Raw genomic sequence first — 23850 nt, 5'->3', positions numbered from 1 at the left:
AACAAAGACATTTTTTTAAAAATAATTTTGTCAGAAAATAAACACAATTATTTAAAATAAAAATCCTATTTTCTTCAGCAGTCAATACAATAGGTAGCATATGATAAATAAAACAACCATCTTCTCTCTAGAAACTCGTAATTTCAGGATACCTAAAAGTGAACAAAACTGTTTAGTAAATGATTGCTTTGGCAACAAATAATATCTAACAAGAAAAGAAAAAACTATCCTAAATAAACAGACATCGCCAAAGATAGACAACTGTGGCTGAAGAACTGAATTAATCCAAATACGTTTAGTTTTGCTGATTGAGGCGACACTGTAGAGGGTCCTTTGATAGATATTAAGTAAATACACTTATATTATTGCCGTATTGCACAGTTTGGTGATAAGGATAGAACAGCTGAACCACAAGACGCCATATCTTTCACTGGAAGCGCTCTCAGTTGCTCGTTGTTCTATGGAGGCCAACACAAGTCAACCTGTGAATGATGATCAAATCCCTACGAACACTGGTCAATATCTAATTTATAGTTTAACAGGGTGTGTTATCATTGTTATTCTTAGTATTACCACTCTGTTCGGGAACTCTGTGATTCTGGTAACTATTTGGAAGACATCTTCTTTGCATTCAGCATCGAATATTTTATTGTCAAGTCTTGCCGTATCAGACCTTGCCATGGGTTTGGTTGTTCAGCCTTTATTTATTGTGTATTTACTAGCTCCTCTAGGTTCTGAACTGCTACATGTTTTGTCTATCTTTTTGTCCACACCTTCATTGATGATCATTACAGCGATTGGAGTCGACCGTTTGCTTGCTCTCCAGTTCCATTTAAGATATATTCAAGTGGTAACGCCTCTTCGTGTCAAGTCGGTTGTGAGTTTCATTTGGCTTCTCTCTGCTGCTATTGCAAGCTCCAAACTTTGGGCGGGATATTTCTTTTATTTAATTCCACCCGCGACCTTTCTATGTCTTCTTGTGACAAACCTTTTTGTTTATTCTAAAATATACTGCGTTGTTCGACGCCACCGAAGGCAGATTCAACAACAACAACAACTACAGCAAGGAAGTAATGACAACGTTTATAGGATTCTAAGGCTCAAGAAATCGGCTTTAAAAACATTTCTTTTGTGCATCATACTTTTGTTATGTTATTTGCCTTACTCGGTGTACACTCACTTGCAAATGTTACGCGCTGTGGCCTCCGCAAGTGTACTTATCACAACAGTCACGTTGGTCTTCTTAAACTCAACCCTAAATCCCTTAATTTATTGTTGGAGAGACAGTCAAATTCGTGCAGCCGTAAAGCAACTGTTTTACAGTTTAATCTAATTAATCTTAGCCTATTCATCAGTTTGAATACAAATACGAGGCGCAACAGCGGAGCCCCATAACAAGAAAAGTATAACTCATTAAGCCGATACCACTTGGTTGCCACATGATGGCTGTACGTCTGTCCGTCTATTTGCATATAAAACTGTATTCGCTTGAGAAACTTTGAAAAAATAAGGGCAGCAATAGCTAAATAACTGGAGCAATGCTAAAGGTTAATATTACCCATGCAACTCTAAGATAGGAAATCGCGTGGAGAGGAGTAGGAGTGTTCTATAGTTTCGATTATCAGTTTTTTGTTTTGACGGAGATCATTTGTTAGGTAAATTATTTGCATATGTGAGAAACTTCGACTCTCGTAATATTCATAATTAAATTTAATAAATCATACATTAGCCTTCATATGAAACACAAAGGAAGAGAAAAATCTTCGCGGGGCGATAATATAAGTTGTAGAAAAGAAGCTTAATTCGGGCTTCGACAGGATTCAAACCTACACCTTCCAGATACTGGCTGGGTACTGCAGTCAAATGAACTTAGAGCATAATCTGCATTTCTTTTAATTAATAACCGCACATCAAAAGGGCAGACATAATTATTCAGTGGTCCAAAAAATCCCCAGTTACTCTCGAATTCGCCTGTAGAACAGGCGTAATTGTTTGTGTTTTACAAGCGAAAAGAGACAAGCGCTAGACGGGCACGAAGAATTTTTTATCTATTGTTTACTTATTTATTTATCTTGCGCTCCCTCCCTTGTGCATGACCCGTACTTTGCGCCGTCTTGCACTTGCCTCCGATCGACTGAAAAACTGAAAAAGAAATATGCCTGTTCTGTAAGCTATTCTCGGATCGACTGGGAACGAACACAAGTTACTACTTCGTGTAAGGAATATTCAAAGCCATGTAACCAGGCTATTCTTGCCGCGTCCTTATTTCAAGCATGGCGCCTTCACCTACAGTGGCTCCTGTGAGCAAAATATTGTCGTTTTCTCGCCTGATTCTTTTCTCGGTGCTTATAGTTGTATTTAGGTACTCGTCGTCAACGAAAGCTCAAGATGTTGTTGGTTGCGGAGGATTCGTTCAATCAGACGTGGACATCAACTACTCTCTTATACAGGTGCGAACAGGCATGCCGGCTGACGATCGATTATAACATACACTTTAATTTCAGCTTCATCAGTCGAATGCTCGTTCGTGTTTCAAATTTTGTAATTTGTTTTGGTATTCCGAATGTAATTCTAAATGTTTAAATATAGAAAAGGAATCCCTTCATTTTGAATCTGTTTTAGTACCTATAATTCTCTTTAATTTATTCCAATTCAGAATGACAGATTTTAATTGAACATATTGGACCGTCTTCGAGACAGGGTGTTCTTTAGTCACGGAACGCTCAATAAGTAATATTATTTGGAGTAGCTCTCCCAGATGATATCTCTATCGATCAAATGGGTTTCTTTATCAGTGACAGGAGACACGACTCGCCCAAAAATAGTTGTGTTATTTTCCTTAGGGGCGTTGTGGCGTGATTTTCATGTGATATGTATTATCTTCTGTAAAGGTTCATGTTTGGTCGTTAAAATTAATTTTTAAATAACCTATCGTAACTTTCTGTCATGCTGACAATAGCAGTCTGACTTCATATCTGTGAGATATGAGCTTACCTAGATTTTATATTTTATCACAATTTGTTGGAGCAACAAGTTTTGAAACTAATAACAATGCAATGATAATCATAGTGCTAATGATGATAATAATAATAATAATAATAATGGTAACTATGATAATAGTCTTACATTAATGACAATAATATGCATTTAAAACTAAAATAAAATTGAAAAAAAAAATAGGTGAACTGTAGAAGCTTTTGAAGTGATAGAGAAAAACTGAAAGACCTTCCATGAGGGGAAACATCAAAACTGAAAGACACAACTTAGAGTAAAGAACAATCCATTACATGAGCAAAGGGAAAAGTACATGTGAAATCATGAATCAGGGAGGTCCCCACTTCAATTTCAAGGAGACCCTATTTCAACTAAATGGGAGCAAAGTGAGGGGTACCCCCTAAAGGTGTTTTAGTGTACTTGTCGAGTATACTCAGTGAGAGGAAAGATGAAGAGGATGCCAACTGAGACAATAAGAAGCTATATCAGTGTAGGAGCTCTTATATCAGTCTAGTTAACAATTGTGTTTTGAAATTCTTTATTTAAAAATAATACATCTTGAAAGTAGTAATTATGCTTATAATAGGCACAATATTTTGCACCCATTTGATGCATAGTGGCAAGTTTTATACTTCATATTACCTCAAATTTTGAAAATCCTGCAGAGTCCCAGTAATTAGTTATGAGAATTTGGTGTTGGATCAAGATAACAACTTCTACTTGACAAGTTTGAGTATTCTTGCTACCTGTTTGCACATAATGTGTGAACATGTTACATGTTAATCACATTTGGGAGTTAACGGGCTAAAATAATTCATATTTTTTTCTTTAAATTGTCATTAGATGAAGCTGTTAACCAAGCAGGGAATCATCAAGTCTCAAACAGAATGTGCACCAAACAATGGCTACTTTCTCATTCCATTGTATGACAAGGTAATAATTGTTACTACCATATTATTTGTCTTGCTTCTTACAGGATGCTGTGGGATGTCAGAGTTTGAGTGCCATGTTGGACTGGCTGACTACCTGCTTCTAGCTAGGGGAAGTTGAAGGAGGGGGTTGACACGCTTTCATCTGGATGCCATGTAAAGATATGTGGATACATTAAAACTATATGTATTTGTGATTTAAAAAAAAAATGAGTAAATACAAATTAAATCTGTGAGCCTAGCTACCATTTCATGTTCATGGGTTTAATTGAACACTGGATTTTGTTATACACAGACAAAAATAACAATGCCTAAGCTATGATGAACACACCCCACATGCATGTATATTTCCATAACTGTTTCCTGAGTTCAGTAGCCCATCTCAGGGTATATGCATAGTATTGAATATATGACCACCTACATGTAGGCCCAGTTGTTCAAAGAGTGGTTAACGCTATCCAATGGATAAATCGCTTTCCATTGGATAACTGCTAAGAAAATGTACTGCACTATCCACCAGATAGAGATTTGTCCAGTGGATAGGGTTATCTAGCCAATGAACAACTAGGGCATAAGCCTTTAACTCCCATGAGTGATCAAGACAGAATTTCTCCTTACAATATCATTACAATATCAACCAGATAAGTAATGAGAATTAAAAAAATATCAATTTGGGGATATTCTCTGAACTAACACTATAAGAATTGTATGGTTAACAGTAAGCAGAATTAAAAATTTGATTCGGGAGTTAAAGGCTTAATCTACAAGTACATGTCAAATTTTATTCCCTTTTTGTGCCTCTAACATCAGAAAATGCCTCATTAAGTTGGAAATGAAATCAACATTTTTTTTTTTGTATCCCTAATTGTAGCATTAAATCTGTATAACTGAATGATGCTTTTTGTCTCACACAATTTAGGGAGTATTTATGTTGAAAATTGAGCCTCCTGTTGGTTGGAGTTTTGGTAAGAAAGTTAAAATTATATCCTATGTGTTCTATTCGCAATTGGACAGTTTGAATAAGTGTTTAAATGGATAATGGAAATAATACTTCCTTTCCTCCCTCCCCCCTCCTGCAGATCCAAACAGTGTGGAATTAAACATAGATGGTACCACTGATAAATGTAGCAAAGGAGAAGACATAAACTTTGTGTTTACTGGTTTCACACTCTCTGGAAAGGTTGGTCTCAAATTCCTAGAAATTGGTTGTGTAGTCTGTTAGTAGTTCTTGGAGGGCTGCATTTTTTGCCCAGTTGTGTAGCCCTTTAAACCCTAAGAGTGACTAACATCTAATTTCTCCCTACAATTCACTTCTGAATCACACATTGAGGTTATGAGAAGAAAGGAAATGGTCACCAGGGAAGAAATCTTTTGATTGACAAACAAATTCTCCTTGTCAGCACCTTAGGAAATGTATAGAGAACAGTGTGGAGAATATGCATACTGATGTTAGGGTGTATAGGGTTAAGCATCTAAAAATGATTTTAATTCCAAGTTTAGTTCAGATTTTAAGTAGAGCTGTACCACTTTTCCTGCATTGAACTTGAGGCTGGTAAATATATTTGTTTGATAAGAAGAGGGATTTATTGAGATATGACAAAATGGATATTTGTTCAGCCAAAAATGGATTGTCTTTGAGTAAAGATAGGTTTTAGCCAGACAACTTGACAGGAGCTGGGAAATTATTTCTAGCCTTGATTAGGTATTGCAGTCAGTTTGATTGCCACCTATTAGATTCTTTAACCCTTTACACCCTAACGTCAGTCTGTATATTCTCCATACTGTTCTCATTACATTTCTTAAAATGCTGACAAGGAGAATTTGTTTAACAATCAAGAGCTTCTATAGTTGGTGATCATTTCCTTTGTTCTCACGACTCTAATGTGTGATCCAGGAGTGATATTGTAAGGAGAAATTAGATGCTGGTCACTCAGGGGATCAAAGAAGTGCAAACTGTTAACTGTTATGCACATTATACATTGTTAATCAAAGCTTTGGTAAACAGGTTGTCAGTAAAGGTAGAGGACTTGGACCATCTGGAGTGGAAATTTCTCTGCAGGAATCAGCAGGTTTGTTTCATGTTTATGAGAAAATTCATTCAGTAGCTCACATGTGTTGGTACACTGAGAAATTTATGTACATCTGTACTGATGTGATTTAAATTTGGAGTAGACTTTGTTAATTGAAAAGTGACCCTAGAGGTTTCTGAAAGGAAAATAATGAAATAAGACAATGTATATTTTTGAAACTTTCAATTAATGCCTACTTTTTTTTTAGGTGATAAACAAAGGAAGACAGTCACTGCAGAAGGAGGATTGTAAGTTAAACTATGTGCTACAATATGAGTATTAAAAACTAGCACACTATTTAAGACCTTATAAAAAAAATGATTATTATCCAAAACTGAAACATGTGAAGCATTTTAAATATGTTTCTTGTTTCATGGTTGAAATTATTTTAAATGTGCATACAAAAGTTTCTTTCAGTACATTTACATAAATACATGTATGTATTTTGACCAGCCATTTTCTTTTCAAAAGAAAACACTTCTTGGTACAGCCTACTTAAAGCCAGCCACTTTGCAGAAGCATTTCCTACTTCTTGACATTCTCACAATATTGAACAGTGTTACATGTTCGAACTATACACAAAGTAGTGAGTGTGCAAAGGTGTACTCATGTATTCACTTAAGACAGCGTATAACTGCACGTGTATGTTACAACGTTGGTCAGTCAGTTGGCAATCATCTACAAAAGCTTTTTAGTTTCTTGACAAATGAAATATATCATATCACTTATTTTTGAAAATTGACTGCTAATTATTGAAAAAATTTGGTTATTATTTCATTTTGCCTATTTGTTTTGCAATGAAAGATTTGTTGTTATTGTTACAACTCTGATCTCTCTAACATTGATTAATAGTTTCAGTTTTTCTCAAGTCATGCCTGGAAAATACCATGTAAAGGCTAGCCACTCCTCATGGACTTTTGAAAATGTAAGTTTACATTGTTCAACAAGTGGTAAATTAACGGTGGTAAATAACTGGTATGCAGTAGAAGAAAAGGAAAGACATGCTGGTATTTGACTTATGAGTATAAATTGTGGAAACTATGAAAAAGTCTTCTAAACTTTCTACCTGAATTCTGAAAATATGTGTACTACATTTGGCCAAAAAGCAGCTTATTTATTACTGCATCTCACTTTCATTGAGAGGTTTCAATTTATACAATATTCCATCAGCGAATCATGTTTCAGTTGAGTTAAATTTAGGGAGCTGGATCCAGAGAGAAAGTGAAATTCTTTCCATACATGCATTAGTTAAAACTTGCAGTGTGCAAACCTAGCTAATTTTGTTTGTAGCAGAGCAACTTATCTTTTAAGCAGGAAAATGTTATGGTGTGTACAACATTAACTGGGTTGGCACATTGGAAATAGAAATTGGTATGGTGTAAATAATGTGAATTTTTCACTCAACTAGCTCTTTCATGATTTTTTTAAATTCATCAGGCTGAAGCAGAGGTTACAGTGGAGTCCAGCAATGTTGATGTTGTTGATAAGATAGTAGTTTCAGGATATGATGTAAAAGTAAGGGCAGATAATTCATATAGCTTATTGTTGAGATCACATACTTGGTTACACTACACTAAAAATTGTTGGACCTACATATATATGTAAATTTAAAGTGTTAATTGTTTTTTTTCCAGGGTCATGTTTTGAGTGATGGTGAACCTATTCAAGATGTTGGATTTCTTTTGTTCTCTAAATCTGTAGACCAAAAGGTATGAAAAAGTGAATCTGGTAAGGACATGACTTGTTTACACAATGAGATCATCAAGCCTTGCTTGCAGTTTGTTTCCTGGGCTTTGAGATAGACTTAAATAATGGCTGATCTTTTTTTTAACTTTTCACTCAATGTATGTGTTATAATCAATTCTTCTGTTAATTCATGGAATGCTAAAATGATTTTAGTACCATTTATTTCCTCTGAGCAACCAGCTCTTTAGTTGTACTTAAAAATGCCAGTTTTGATTCAAGTAGTGCCAAATGTGCTACTTGATTGATGGAAATGTACAGGTTTGAATGGAAACTAGACTTTTCAAACATACCTGTGATTTATAGGCATTAATTGTCAGCGAAGTGTCTGTGCCAAAAGTACATGTATTTCCAACAGGATGATTGTCCACCAATAAGAAAAAACATGTTCATTTTTCAGAACTTTCCTGGATGTGAAGATATCCCCCCTGACGTAGTAGAGATCATTAAAACAAAAATGGAGGTTGATGTGCCTCTTTGCCGCGTCAAGTCTGGTGTTGATGGACTGTTTGTCTTCCCCAGCATTCCAAGTGGAGAGTACACACTGGTAAAAACAAAATGATTGTAGAGAGAGATGTTTCCTTTTGTTTTGTCATCACTGCGAGACTACAAAAAAATTATGTGTTCCCATGAGGAATGAAGAACTTTAGATTTCTGCACTGGCATGGTCTACATTGAATTTATCAATGGTTGATTCACATGCAAATATATTCTTTATGTTCTCTTTTTTTAGGTTCCATATTACCAAGGAGAAGTCATAACATTTGATGTGGTTCCCTCAAAGCTTACTTTCTCTGTCAATTACAAGAGTGTTGTGTTGAAGGTGAGGACATGACTCAATTCTCCGAACTAATATTATAAGAAATGTATGGTTGACAGTGAGGAGAATTACAAATTTGATATGGGAGTTGAAGGGTTTACTTAAAAAATAACTATAACTTAAGAATCATGACATATTCTGAAATGAACTCAGTCTTGTTAAAGCAGACAGTTCTCTTAATGGTTGTAGACAACACAGGATTGGATTATATGAAGGAATTGTAGTCTGTTTTAATGAATCATTAAGTTGGATTTAATACAAAACTCTTCATGTAGTGGAATAGTTGCTGCTGTATGCATTGGCAATAATTTCTTTGCATTGAATTCAAGGAGTGCAGTTAATTCACTGGTAATGGATCAATCAATTCAATATATATGTTGTCTAAACCTCTCATCAATACTTCTTTTCTTTTACCTGCATGCAGACTCCATTCCAAGTGCATGGATTTTCTGTCACTGGTCAAGTTCTTACAGCAGAGGTAAGATTGGTAGTTTTTCCCCCTTAGAAGGAGAAAAAAAGAAGATTTTACTCTAGCAGAGGACAGTGCAAGGCACATGTATGAATGACAATCTTGTTATGATTTTTTGAAGGGGCAAGGTATTGCAGATGTGAGCATTACAGCTGGTGAAGAAATTACTGCAAAAACAACTGCAGAAGGTGTTTATGTGTTAAATAATGTTACAGCTGGAGCTTACACTATTCAGGTGAGACATTGATAAGGTTTAACCTTTTCTAAAATGTTGAAGTGCTAAGTACCATGAATGCTGTGTATGCCATGAATCACTTTGTTTGTGCCTTACTGTTTACTGTGCAAGAAGTGTAATCAATCAGGTGGTTCATTCTTTTTCTAAGGATTTTTGTCTTTGTAATAACGATGTGAGTAGGAGTCTTCCATTCAGATTGATTTAGAACTGGAGACATTAGTCATTGCCATTGATAACAACCCTTCAGATAACGGATTCTGTTAAAGCTGTTAAAAATCCAGTCATTGAAAAACAACCTTCTCAGGATTACCCCAAGCTAAGAATTGGCTCCTCATGACCAAATGTCACTCCCTGGTTGGTTATGTTAATGTACGCAGAATGTCTTTGCCAATGGGGTTTTAACATTTGCAGGCAAGCAAAGAACACTTCTTTTTCAACTCCCTTAAAGTTCAAGTGACTCCAAACACTCCTAGGCTACCAGAGATAACTCCACAAGCGTAAGTTTAGACTGATTGGAAAATTCTCTAAGTTTTCTTGTTAATTGATTCATTTATTTGTTTACTTTATAGTAATATGTCTATCATTTACAGACAAACTGTCAAAACCGTACCACACAAAGCAAAAAGTGAAAGTTTGGACAGTTATATGACATTAATTTTTTCAGATGGATCTTTTATAGTTTACATTTGTCCAGTTATCTTGTATCATTATTATATCTGCTGATCCCTATTTCAGCGTGTTTTTATGAATATACTATAAAAATGGTTTATATATTTATATTCATCTATAGTCATTTTTTTTGTTGGTTGCAGATATCATTTGTGTGGGGCTCTTAAATTTGATGAGTTTCCTCCTGGAGTCACTCAGGTATGCACAGTTATTTTTCTGTTGACTAACCCATATGTAGTCAATGCTATACTTTTGGCATAAAATAGGTTGTGGTTTTTCATTTTGGTAAATAACACTTCAAAAGGGAAACATAATTATTTGTCTTGCGATGTGGTCACTTCAGATGTGGAACATGACGTTGTGACTGCTTACTGCTAATCTATTTCAGGCAATGAGGTGTTTTAGTCTAATCTTCAACTTTGCAGTACGAATTATGGTGTCTAACTATTAAGTGACTCAAGATTTTATTTACAATATGGATGTGTTAATACCAATAGTTCAGCTCACTTCAAATGAGAGATATTTCTCAGCTGGGTGATTGAACAAAAGTGTCTTAATCCAGTCCCAGAAACTTTGTTGTAAATCGTTTCTGCTACCAGACATTAGAGCCACTTTGTCCTTTTTCTCTTGAATAATTTTATTTCAGTCTTTAAAACGGAGAGTGAGTAAACATATCAATTTGGAAAATGAAAGTGTTGCAAACGTATTCTTCGGCACACTAGAAACCCCATTTAGTACAAAATGTAATGTCCGCCCGTTGATGAGGGTTTTGTTAATTTTTAAAAAAATTTTTTTTTTTTGAGGGGGGGAGAGGGGAGGGGCAAACTGTTTTTTTTTACGGTGACCATTTAAAGATTGATGATCACCAAAAGGCGACGTTTTGGAAAAAATAAGCTTGGAGCCCTGTCTCAGAGCAGGCTTGCACTGAGTAACAGACGTGCTCTGTAAGAAGCCACTGGTGTTGTGATTTGATCATCTCTAAGCTCTTGTTTCCTGTAATAGAAATTAAAAAATGAAATGACAAAAGGAGTCTTTTTAGTTGAACTTGTGATGTAATTCCAGGAAAGAGAGATCATTGCAGGGATTACAAGAATTTGCGGTGCATTCAAAGACGTGCAACTTTGCAATATTAATTATTAATTCTTTATTCTGTTTTTTTACCTGATGAAGTTGAAAGGACGTAAAATGATTCTACAGACAGAAGGAGCTTCGATTGCCACAAGGTCAATGTCTACCTCAGTTGATGAAAATGGCAACTTTTGCTTTAAAGTATCACCAGGGACTCATACGATTCAGGTAAGAAAAAGGATATATCGCTCTGCCATAAATAATACTGATATCCTAAAAACTTTGATAAATCAAAATAAAATAGTGTGTAAAATCGGAAGCTAGTGTCCAATTCCAGTGTCCAAAATCAGAAATTGAACATTAGTGTATAAACTCGGAAATTGGACTCTAGTGTCTAAAATCACAAATCAGACATTAGTGTCCAAAACCTGAAATCAGACACTTATGTTTAAAGTTGGAAATCAGTGTCTTAAATCAGGAATTAGACACTAATGTCCAAAATTGGAAATCGGACAATAGAGTCGACATGTGAGACAACACTGGTAGTGTTGAAAACCAGATACTGGTGTTTAAAATCAGACACTAGTGGCAAAAGAAGCAACATTTCTCCAAATCCCTTGTTTACTAAATTGCAATGAATGCTTTTTGACAACAAATTTGTTCTTCTACTTATACTGACTTACTTAATATTGTATTCATTTATTTCTTAGCCAATAATAACCATGCAAGAAGTCGCCGCTGGCTTGGCATTGACCCCCAAAGAACAAGTAGTGACAATAAAGAACAGTCCCGTTCTTGGTATAACATTCTCACAATTCAGGGCAACTGTTACTGGGACTGTCAAGTGTATTGGTAAGTTGTTGCTAACATGTAGATGAGCTATAGTTTGTTATCAGTATCAGGAGAAAGATTTCGTACTAAGTTTGAAAAACTTTCTGGGCATATGAGGTTTCATGTAACCTGTATGTTCTTAGTAGGCATTCCATTAAAAAGATGAAAGTCTGTTTGGGAAAAGATTTCCCGTACCCTTAACTTTCGCGTATTCAATCCAATGGCTACCCACACAGGCAAAGGTGACTCTCTTTTTGCGGTGAAATGTTTCAAATTTTCGTAAAATTGCCTTATTCAAATGTACAATTAACAGTATGAGTGACACACATTTCTACCTCGTTAAAGTAGTTCATTTTTTTATTGCTTGTCTGCACAGGTGGCTCTTGTAGCGGGGTATCTGTTACACTCCAATCAGTGTCAAATCCAGGCCTTCCAAAAGCAGAAGTCCAGGTAAAGATATGTTTTTGCTCATCATTGCATTGATTATTTTGGGTAAATTAATACCCCATTGAAAACTGATACAGAAAAACGTGTTTAATGAAAGCGGGTTTAACTGAATTAAAATCAGAAACAGAAAACTGAAAAACTGAGTTATCTTTAGGTTTCAAGCAGTCAATAACTTTTAATTTCAATGTGCTAAATTTCAAGTCGACAGACATCGGTCTAAGCAGCTTATACAGGGTAAAACAGAAAACCACCGCATACAGTTTAATGAGCTTCTTTTGCGCGCGTTTTAAAAAGCTGCAGGCGTGTGTGCGCTTTTTTAAACGCGCTTTTCGCGTGCATTTTGGGCCTTGTACCTCTGAGCTGTACTGCATGAAGAAAACAATTTTCAACTGCATGTAACAAAACAGTTGCTTAGGGTTAGCTTTGGTGTTAATGGGGTATTAGTCACTTAACTTTTCATGTCCTGCTCTTCCACTCAAAAATAAGTTACCATTAAATATAATATTAATTGCAGGTGGCTGAAACTTCTTTTATCTTTAAAGATGTCTTTCCTGGAAAATATAAAGGTATTGTCTTGTCTTAAAAGAACTACATTTGGTTTGGACTTCTTCAAAAAAGTAGCCTGGGTTTTTCTGGCCATCTTTAACCACGTTCATTGCTTATTGGTTTAATTGGGTTAATTGTTCTTTTTCATGTTTATCTTCTTTTGCAAACTGTAATTTTAATGTTTCTTTCTCTTCAAAGGTGATTCTTTATGACTCAAAAGTCGCACGGGGGGGGGGGGTGGGGTGGCAAAGAAACTTGTTCCCATGTCCCGCTATTCGGTGACAATATCTATCTGCACTGTCAATTGTGGAAGGCTTTTACAATCACAACACTTCACCTTGACGAGGTTGATTATTTTCATGGTTTTCAGCGTCAGTGTTAGAGGAATCTTGGTGCTGGGAAAGTTCATCGTTTGAGTTCCAAGTATCTGAAGCAGACGTCTCTGACCTTCAGTTTGTACAGTCTGGATATATTTTAAAGTGTATTCTATCTCATGACATAACATTGGTAAGTACTGCAGTACAACAACTTCTTTATGATATACAATTGCCTTGTGTATTCCATATTTGCTATGCACGTTTGTGTTCACTTTTGTACCATCGGTGTTATCAAAAGATAGAATAATCTTTGTCTGTAAAGAAAAAGATTATCATATCTTACCTAGTAACCTAAATCTCAGACTTTATGGCCATCTGAAAATCATGTCAACCCTACTCTTTTCACAGGCTCTTCGCTCTGACGAAGGGCTAACGCTCGAAACTTCAGCTTTTTAACTCTTCACAATGGGCAATTTACATTATCAACTCAGTTGATAATACTATGTTACCCTGTTATACTCTCCCATTGTCGCAGCACCACAGTTTCCTTAGAAACTTACCCCCTTTTATTAATTTGTTTTTCTACCACAACCCCCCCTTCTCCCCCCTTAAAAAAGGCCATTTTAGGGGGGGGAGGCGAATAGAAATGTTTGACTTTGCAGACATCTGATGAAGTAGAATCTGTTTGTTTTGGATAGCAAACAACAAAGTTTGATGGCATAATGTCAATCATGGGTTTACGACTTATCGCTTGACCGTCCTATAATTAGCCTTGTTAGGTTAGGTTTTGAAGTCGCTACAAACGCGTTTCTGCCCATGAATTCGTACCTTGCTCGAAAACAGCTCATCCACAATTTTATCCAAGTGATCTCTCGCTCAGTTTTGAATAAAAATTGGTCTTGCAGCCATTGTTAAAATGTTATGCTGTGTTTTGAGAGAACAGAGAAAACGTTTTTTCATGATGCAAGTGCGTTTGTGCTCCAATAGGGTATAATTAGCGACCACTCACAGAATATGTACAATTCAGTTCATTGTAGACAAATGATGACTGGAGGAATTTTACGATAAATTTATTTTCTCCGCAGTTTTTCTCACTTGAGTCTCACAAAGAAATGGTTGACTCCTTTGACTTACCAAAGGGAACCAAGACTTTCTGTCTGAAGGAGCCAGGTAACAGATTTCCTACCCCACGAACGTTGTGGAGTGCCTGTCCATTTCTAAGTCACTAGTGTTTTTTGTTAGGATAGATTTACACAGAACAGGTTTTGTCTCAAACAATTTTCCTCCTCTCGTTACTTAGCGTAGCCCTTCATTTTTTTCATCTGAAACTTTTTGTCACACTTCTAACGCTCAAGAATGGTTTAGGAGAAGAATATTGTAAATTATTTGACGGCTCCACGTCTAAATTAACTAAAAGGCATAGGCATCGACATTTCGTTAAAGAATTCTCTGATCTCCGATCTCCAAATATCCTGTTAACATACCCTTTGAATCGTAACCAGGCAGTTAGTGAGGAGTGCATGTAATATATTAAACTCTGGTACATTTGCATGTGAATCGTTTGGATGTACGTGTAACATTGCATTTTAAATCCTCAGGAGTAGTCAACAAGAACATTTATAGTCATAGTTGGAAGAGTTAGAATTCTAGATCTCGGTAGTCGAAGATTAGTATTCCTTGTGGCTTCTATACACCATTTAATTGCAGGTCTTAACGCTCTATTCGCTCTGACGAAGGGCTAACGCTCGGAACGTCACCTGTAGAATCTCTTAAAATAATCAACTCAGTTGAAAACCGAATTATCGAGTGATCACCCCATATCCCCCTCCCCCTCCCCCTCCCCCTCCCCCATCGTTACATCACCACGGTTTCTGTAAAAACTTTCCTCCCTTTTTCAGTTATTCATTTAACTCATTTCAGTTTGTTTATTGTGATGTGCAGGAGTTTACAACCTGATGCCACGTTCATGCCATCAGTTTGAGCAAGAAGTGTTCAAGTATAACACGTAAGTTCGCTCATTGTTAGTGAAGAGAAATGAAGGGAACAAAGCACATAACCCGTTTTCAGAGAAGGAAAACTCAAGTGGCAAAGCCGCTTGTTATTTTAGTTCTGCGTTCGATTGATTGAAGGGTGGTGCAATTTTTCTAGATTCCATCGCAGAGCACAGTAAATAAAGAACTGTAATCTAAGAACAAGGTCCCATTCACTGGCTTAATTCCAAGGACATATTTTTGTTTCCAGCTCTGCGCCATCTGTGTTGACACTGACAGCCATCAAACATTTGCTCTCTGGCACAGTCAAGACTCAAGAACCTATGAGTGACATTACAATAAAAATCAGGTTTGGATATAGTTTTTGTGATGTTCATGGCAAGCTTAACTTTTACGACTGTTGTCTTCGTTGTTGTAAGATTTGACTGCTAACCCTGTAGGTTAGTCAGGAGAGTTTCGTGTCATATCAAAGATCTTTTGTGACAGCAAAGTTGAAAGGACAGAAAATGATGTTCGAGGTTCTTTGATTTGCCTTCAGTTAGGCAAAGGAGATCATGACTGTAATAATCTTGGGGAATTACTGGACATGCTTCTGCTTACTACCGTAGGGTGCATTCTTTAGTTGCAGTCGTATAGCAGTGTTAAGTTGAAGTTTCTCCATTCCATATTTGGGTGATAATATATTAATAGTCCAAGAGGAACTTACACATAAAAAAACAACAACAGAATATGGTAAATTTTAATTTTTTGTATAACAAGGTCCCTGAAGTCCAAAGAAGTCACCATCCTTGGACCACTGAAACCGGAATCAAATGAAAAGAAAGATTCTAGTGATGCAAACAGTAGCAAACCAGACGAGGAAAAACAACAGCTTTCATACAACTTTTCACATTGGGCAAGGTAAATTAACGCTGGTGCGGTGGTTTTTGTTTTCTTTTTCATCGAGTGGTGAAGGGCTAGACTTAAAACCACATACACTTCCGATTGATAGGCACAGTGTATTGTGGCCTTTATAATGCGTTTATCATGTAATCCCGCGTACAGGCAATTGTCAAGTTGAATTTTGATTTTCTTGTACAAAGTGCATGAGTAGATTAGCAAAGGATTTCTTTTTTTTTTTTTTTTCAGGCGCGGCGAGGAATTTGAAATTACCCCGGTGTCTTCTGAACTGTTGTTCTACCCTGAGAATAAACTTGTCACCATCTCTGGTAAGGGAACAAAATATTAACCAGTCGCGAAAACATGGTCTGGCGAAGCTAGTTTTGGAATCGAATGGAAATCAAATTCTTGAATCGAACTGAACAGTGTGGAGAATATGCATTCTGATCTTAGGGTGTTAAAAGGGTTAATCGTGATTGTGAAGAATATCCTTGTTTGATGGGCAGCACAAGGTTGACGAGGGCGTACGAAAACTAGGAAAAAAATAGCATCTGCTCTTTCGCATGTTATGACCAGAGATGTGTGTTTTTTTTATCCTTGTCAGATGACTGTCCGGCAGCATGGGCTGAGTTTGAAGGAAGAAAGGGTGTGTTCATTGAGGGACAAATCACCCCTCCCCTAAGTGGCGTGCAGATTGTCATTTCCTCAGGCGGAGAGCAGCCGATTACCGATATTAAAGTGGAAACAGACACGAATGGAAAATATAGGTTAGTGTAACGATTCCTTTATGTGAAATCTATGATAAACAGCAAGCACACAAAGCCTTTCATGAAGCAGATGGACAAACAGACAGACGAGATGATATTAATCCGAGCTGATAACTGCACGAAGGGTTTGCTGCGGTTTACATATTTTACCACTGAGATTAAGAAGAGATAGCAGGCAGATTTTAATTAATCTCAAAGATCACGTCTTTCGCAAGAAATTCTTGGTGTGGTGATCATTTTTCAATCCTTATCTTGGTATCTGTGCGGTAACACTCACTGAGACTAATGCTTTTTTTCTGAAACAGGGTGGGTCCCTTGCATGGTGGCGTTGAATACTCGCTGGTGAGTAATGTGGAATAAGTTTTATTACATATCTCCATTAGGATGTGCGCAATGATTGATCAATTTAGCGGTTCGTATTTCACTGTATGGCCCGCGAAATTCAAAAGTTTATTTAATTTGAAATCTGTCCTCTCCATTTGAACCCAGAGATATCACTCCCAGAGTTTTTTTTTTTTTTTTTTGAGGATGTAACTTTTCTATTTTGCTACGAACGGGTGATGAGAGGAGACATATCTATCAGCAGGAGAGGCTCGTTTTAATATTACACCAAATTCTGTAAGCCGATTTAGGAGAAAGTTTTGAGGATCTAGAGAGAGAATTATGAACCAGATTTAGGGTTTGTGCCATTATTTGTGCTTGTATTTTTTATTCACAGGCTGCGAGCAAAGCAGGTTTTGTACTCAGTCCTGCGGCTGGCAAGAAGGGAGATTTTCAAGCGCTGAAGCTTGGGCAGATTGACATTACGGTAAGAGCGACTGGGGGTGTAAACTTACCAACGTCGCTTAAGGTTTTTTTTATCAGCTGTTTTGTCAGACAGTAAGCGTTCAACTCCCTTGATTGACCTCTTACTTCTCTCCACAATTTCAGTTCGTTATCCAGGAAGCTTGTGATGAGAATCGACAACAGCGTCGGCTTAAGGATGTGTTTCCTTATTTTAAGACCAAATTTTTAAACTAGTTTACAAATACACATGAAAGAGATTGAACGAATTTATAAATTAACTAATTTTGTGCGATTCATTCAGGTATTTGAAAGTTTTCTTTTGTATTTGTTGAAAGTTAACATAAAAATTGGCATTGAAACTTTGGTCTCTACGCTTATAATTTGTTGGTGTTTCAGTTTATGTTATGATTTGTTCTGTTCCAGGTGACAGATGAAGACGGCCAGCCATTATCGGCAGTTCTTCTGTCACTCAGTGCAGGACAGTTTCGTAGTAACAATCTCACTCTGGAAAATGGCTCCATGGTCTTCGCCAACTTGGTTAGTACTTTAGTGATGCAAATTTTCCTATGAAGGCTTCATAGAGTTTTAAAAATTGCGCGCAAGCAAGTATACGAACACGTACATTATTTTAGCTGCTTGGGAAACCACCTTGAGCAATCAGTGACTGAGGGAAAGCAAAGCCAAAGAGATCTCGGACTGCTTCCGACATTCAATTGAAAATGTCTCTTACTACTGGTATCTTTTTGTCTTATAGGGTCCTGGACAATACTTTTTCCGTCCGATGTTAAAGGAATACACCTTCACGCCTCCTTCGCAGGTCAGTATGGGACATTTATCTTTTCTTCTTGATTAGACGTTGGTAAGGATCTTTTAAGTGTTTGGCGTTCTTCTTCTGGTAAGCGGTGCAGTTGCATATCAGTTCGCAACTGAAACAAGACTCGTTTGTTTTTGCTTTCGCACTCTGATTCTTGATACCAAAATCATACAGCAACGCCGCGAAGGGGAACCAGGTGATTTTCAAATGCTCGAGAAGAGTCTTGCAGGGAAGGGCTCCATTTTCCAAGAGGAGTTCAAGTTTTTGTTTTCGTCTTCGATGTAAAGAATCTTGTGTTTAATTTCGAGGCTGTTCGTTATTTTCGTTATCATAAGCAAATGTCCAAATAATACTTTGCTATAACAGACAGAGACCGAAGAGGTATCCATAAACCAAAATGAAACTAGATTTTTTTAAAGGATGAAAAAAACTTAACTCTTTTACTCTCAAGATCTGAGTAGTAATTCTCCTTACTGTTTGCTATACAATTCTCATGACATTTGTGCGGAGATTTGATATTGGATCAACAAACAACCCCCTGGCAGATATTTTCTGTATTCTCATTACTTCTATGCGTGATATTGTATAGATATAGTAAAGAGAAAATCTGTCATCGTTATTCACGGGAGTTAAAAGCTTGAACACGGATTACAAATGATAAACTTGAAAAATTAAGGCTCAGTTTTTAAAGCGAAAAAAAAAATGTAGTATGGAAATTGTTTAGCAGATTAATCTTTTATAGTTGTAATTAATAGTCGCTCTGAGCTGGGGAGCTGTTCATTGATTACTATTTTCTGTTCTTCACAGATGATTGATGTGGGTGAAGGTTCAATTGTTCAACTGCAGGTCAAAGGAAAAAGAGTTGCGTTTAGGTAAAAAAAAGCTTTGTAATGGAGCAATTTTCAAGTGGGTGTCTGTTTTGTTGTTTGGTGACTCATAGTTTTTCCACGGTCCCACGCTCGTGACAAGACGAACAATCGCATCTTTCTTTATACATAGATTATTTTTGTTTTCCTTACAGCTGTTTTGGGGCGATTTCCTCGCTAAATGGGGAACCAGAGAAAGGCGTGGCTGTTGAGGTACGTGCTTATAATATTACATTATTTTTTCGTAGAATCTGATACCAAGGAAATCTGTGAGAGTTGTATTTTTGATAATCTGAATTTAAGTGTAGTTTGAACCATCTTTATATTTCAGGCGATCGGTCTGGAAAGTTGCGAATCTTTTCAAGAAGAAACAGTTTCAGATCAAGAAGGACAATACCGATTACGTGGACTTCAGGTTACTACGCTTCTAAAAATATGAGTTTCTTGTTTTGGTTGTAAGAGCGTAAGAAAGAGAGTTTCGTGCAACCAAAAACAAGTAATAAAATCGCCACAGCCATCGAAAACCCAAGGCTGGCACCACATACAATCAATGAGGAATCAATACCTTGAGCACCGGAAAACGCGGATAACCAACTCGCGAGTGGTTTTAGTTTTTTAGATGTTGAAATTTTAGACCAATCACAGCGTAAAGTGACACAACACCAATGTTATCCCTAAAAATTTGTTATCCAAAGATTGCGCTAGTTGTTTGGTTTGGAATGACAAAGACTGTTTACTTTCAGCCTGGCTGTATGTACAGAGTTCGAGTTAAGATCGGAGACAGTAATCCGCATATCGAGAGAGCTTCCCCGTCATTTATTGATATACAGGTCAGGATTGAGATAGTTCTATTTTTTTCATTTTCCTTTATTTATTTGTTTTGTTTTTTTTGTCACAGTTTTACCCTTTACACCCTAACATCAGTATGCATATTCTCTTTGCTGTTCTCTATACATTTCCCAAGGTGCTGACAAGGAGAATTTGTTTAGCAATCAAGAGTTTCTTTAGTTGGTGATAATTTCCTTTATTGTCATGACCTTAAAGCGTGATTCAGGGGTGATATTGTAAGAAGAAAGTAGATGCTAATCGAATGAATACCCCACAGCGATAATTTCGTCTGATTTTGTTTAGATATGCTGTGCTTTAACTCTTTGCTCCGTGAATGGAATTGTCATCATGGTTCATGTCTAATGTGCAACTGAAATTCTATGAAATCTACTAAGTTTATGAATGAATGGAGAGAGCCCTAACGTGTGCGACCATTCACTTGAAGGCTAACTGTACTTACGAGAGTTTTTTTTTTTCTCCAAGTGTTACTCACTAATCGCTGCGAACACAGGAATTAAATTAACCAGCATTAGTCTCCTGAGATGGTTTATCATTACAAGTTAAAAAATTATTGTCATACGAGTTAAATTTTTTTTTTTTGTTAACAGGTGTCTTCAACAGACCTTCAGAATGTTAACATGATCGCCTTCCGCCACATCAATCAATTTGAAATTACGGGAAATGTGGATACGGACAGTAAATTCGTTTCATCTCTAAAGGTGAGTATTAAGATCTATTGCCGCACCTCCAAACAGCGATGTGAATTTTCAACTCGTGCTCAAGAAATCCAGCGTGTCAGGAGCTTGGGGGCGGTATTTTCACCTAGTGTAAATTTGCTCATTTTTCACTAAGTTTTTGTTATTCGAAATCCTGGTCAGCTTCCTTAACCTTCTCTCTCCTCTTTCCTTTTTGGATGTTTCTTACCCCTCGGCACAAAAGGTGTTTGTTTCAAGAGTTTATTCCTCTGAACATCAAATTAAAAAGAAAAAAGAGGGCTTTGTAAGCCATTTAATTGATGTTATTCCGGAATTTCCCACAGCGCATGAACTTTGGGTAAGAAATGTAATGCACTTGAATGTTTTAAAGGAGACCATGAATAACTCAACGCGATATTTTAAAACTCAGGTAACGCTGTCTCCAGAGAGTAATCCAGAGACTCCAGTATTCACGACTCCCGTGAGTGTGGCCAGTTACTTCCAGTTTCCATCGGTACCTAATGATGGACAAGTGTACATCGTTCGTTTGGAGTCTTCCCTCTCATCACTTAACTATCAGTACATCCGACCTGAATCTACGGTCACTGCCACTGGAGTGCGGGCTCATGTTACGTTCAAGTTTGAACCACAGGTATGACGTGCTTCCCAATTTGTCTGCATCCCGGATTTGAACTGTTACTCGCATTTGTTGAGTCAAATTCACCAGTCGTTCAGGGAAATGCTTTATTTCATTGATGCCCTTTTTTTTTTAATCGATGATCTTTTTTTTGTTTCGTTTTTTCTTATTTCCCTCAGCCGCGTAAAGTTGAACCGGAACCAAGCCAAGGATCATTTCTGACGTTACCTTTGTTAGTGATTCTGATTGTGTTAGCTGTGAACCACAATAAGGTACGTAAAACTGGAACCGTTTACGTTTTTATTGTCATGATGAGGCGGAAAATAGATAACCACGCGTTTATTTTCTGTTGTAACAGTTTCGATTGGTTCCAGGCTTTTAGTGGAAAGGCTGTCCAAATCACGCTTACAGCTACTGTAAACTACTGTAAGCTCAATCTTATTTTCATGTCCGCCTCTGAGGTAGACTGCTTTCTCTAGATAAGCGCTCTTGTATCAAACTTGTGTCAAAGCAGAAGCCTGGTCAAGGTTATCAGCTTCTCTTCGGGAAACAATCAGAAATGAACGTAGAAATTGTAAAACCGTAGGTACCAACAAAATAACAATAATTAAATTTTACAACAAGGTTGTTGATCAGCGCTTTTGATCATTTTAATGTTACAAGGCGTTATATTAAGTTTTAAAATTATTATTATTATTATTATTATTATTATTATTATTAAAATGAGAGCAACGTTAATGCGAATGTCAAACGACAAGAATCTAATCTGCTTCATTTGTGCAACAATTAAAAAATAAGTGAATAGTTGTAAATAAGAATTAGTTTAATAAATTGCTGTTGGATATTTGAAAATATTAACTGAGTAAAAGGAGAGATGAATTTTCCGATTGTGACCAATGTCAGTACCTGACCAACTGTGCACCTAACTGCGCGCCTACCCCTCCCCTAACCCAACATTAACCCTAACTTGTTGTCAGTTGACTGTTGTTATGTTATGGGAGGGGTAGGTGCGTAGTTTCTCAGTCACTGACATTGAACTACGCTGTCAATGATGTTATATAATGGCACAGCTGCCCGCGTAAAAAGTAAGGAAATACAAACAGGTTCAAAAGACGGAAGAGAACGTCACATTTTTTAAGGGCGGAAATATGCAACTTATTTATTTTCTTTTTTATCTTCAGCTCATTCCTTTCATCCAACAAGTACCTCAATTCATACAGGGAGTATCCGCCGACCAACTACAGGCTCAGTTCGAGGATCCTTACAGGAACAAGAAGAAACCAAAAGATACGCGACGAAGATAACAAAAAGTAGGGTCTAGGAATTATGTCGAATTATTTTAATGCGTCACAACGATTGAATATTTACACGATACCTGAAGAAACATCCCAAGCAAGAACGTCCCTTTTACATTTGTATGTTTAAGTTGTCACAAGAGTGCTCTTGGTGAAAAGCGACGAGAGAATACTTCGTATCGTCATTGCTCATCGAGCGAGTTCTGTGACGCGCTTGGTGTTGTCGTGATAATCGCTTCCGGTTGTTACGTTCTGTCGGCATTGTTTTCTGAACAGTATTGTTCTCTGAATAGTCTAAGAAAGGTATAAAAACTCTTGGTTAGTCTCTGACACTGACAAGGGGAAATTAGGTCTCATTGAAAAGATTTTTACTGAACTCATGCAAACTTTGACCACTAGATAAATGTACCCTGTTAAAAATGTAATAAATTTAGTTAATTATCATTGTGGAGTTTGGTGAGATACTGCAAGTGACATATTATGTAGTTATGAACCCTTTTAGGCTCCAATATCAGTATTTATATTCTCCCTACTCTTCTCTGTACATTTCGTAAGGTGCTGACAAGGAGAATTTGTTTAACAATCGAGAGCTTGTTTAGCCGGTGATCGTTTCTTCTATTCTCGTGACCTTAATCTGTGATTCAGGGGTGATATTGTAATAAGATTTGAGAGGCTAGTCACTCCAAAGGGTTCAATTGTTAAGAAGTAGTTTGTAAAAGTGGATCAACCATGAGACAAAAGTAGCCCGACTGTTGGGAATTAGATAATTGCCTGACAACACAATGTTTTTCCCGATAAACTCGCGCTAAAATCACTCACTCACGATAGAATTTTAAACAGATATATTTGTGTCTTACGATGTCCCGATTACGATTACAACACACTCTTCGATTTCTAGAACAAAAGATACAGCAAATTGTACAATGTGTTCTTTGATTGGCTTAAGTTACTAGCGATGACAGATTCAATGCCTATCCCTTTCCGGTCAACTAAACAATTCTATACGCATTAAAATGTTTTGATTACGTAAACACACGATTTCCGACACCGACAAAGGGATGTCACCGGGGAGGACAGAGGGATGTGGTGAACCCTTTTTTGTTGTCCCCTGTAATTTCCTAGGTATTTCTCCATTCACCCATTCCTATAGTATGA

The 23850-nt window shown here is 36.8% G+C and overlaps 2 protein-coding genes across 2 annotated transcripts; both read left to right on the top strand.

Annotated features, from left to right (window-relative positions):
• The first annotated feature begins 460 nt into the window (after nt 1–460).
• Nucleotides 461–1333, top strand: LOC149044428 (histamine H2 receptor-like). Its single transcript, XM_089210080.1, has one exon. It carries the CDS (start codon nt 461–463, stop codon nt 1331–1333), a length of 873 nt encoding a protein of 290 aa, XP_089066206.1.
• Nucleotides 1334–2228: 895 nt separating this feature from the next.
• Nucleotides 2229–23139, top strand: LOC113674996 (BOS complex subunit NOMO3). The gene is made up of 38 exons (XM_089210078.1): nt 2229–2450; nt 3838–3927; nt 4843–4888; nt 5003–5103; nt 5929–5992; nt 6201–6240; nt 6845–6917; nt 7430–7507; nt 7627–7701; nt 8136–8282; nt 8469–8558; nt 8980–9033; nt 9146–9259; nt 9671–9756; nt 10072–10126; nt 11099–11224; nt 11707–11848; nt 12204–12277; nt 12789–12840; nt 13191–13327; nt 14223–14307; nt 15079–15142; nt 15379–15477; nt 15888–16028; nt 16257–16336; nt 16612–16774; nt 17080–17116; nt 17493–17582; nt 17984–18097; nt 18315–18377; nt 19182–19246; nt 19396–19453; nt 19572–19655; nt 19984–20070; nt 20677–20787; nt 21194–21415; nt 21580–21672; nt 22582–23139. The coding sequence occupies exons 1-38, from the start codon at nt 2274–2276 to the stop codon at nt 22702–22704; spliced, it is 3600 nt and encodes a 1199-aa protein (XP_089066204.1). The 5' UTR covers nt 2229–2273; the 3' UTR covers nt 22705–23139.
• The last annotated feature ends 711 nt before the right edge of the window (nt 23140–23850 follow it).

Source organism: Pocillopora damicornis, chromosome 6 (genome assembly GCF_964200805.1).
Source record: "Pocillopora damicornis chromosome 6, jaPocDami1.2, whole genome shotgun sequence".
NCBI lineage: Eukaryota > Metazoa > Cnidaria > Anthozoa > Scleractinia > Pocilloporidae > Pocillopora > Pocillopora damicornis.
This window is presented reverse-complemented; position numbering and strand designations above follow the sequence as displayed.

Excerpts from the sequence above, each read along its gene's own strand:
- LOC149044428 (XM_089210080.1), top strand. The coding sequence starts at position 461 with ATGGAGGCCAACACAAGTCAACCTGTGAATGATGATCAAATCCCTACG.
- LOC113674996 (XM_089210078.1), top strand. The coding sequence starts at position 2,274 with ATGGCGCCTTCACCTACAGTGGCTCCTGTGAGCAAAATATTGTCGTTT. Across the intron at positions 12,278-12,788 it reads TTCCAAAAGCAGAAGTCCAG|GTGGCTGAAACTTCTTTTAT; the intron begins GTAAAGATATGT and ends TATTAATTGCAG. Across the intron at positions 13,328-14,222 it reads TATCTCATGACATAACATTG|TTTTTCTCACTTGAGTCTCA; the intron begins GTAAGTACTGCA and ends TTTTCTCCGCAG.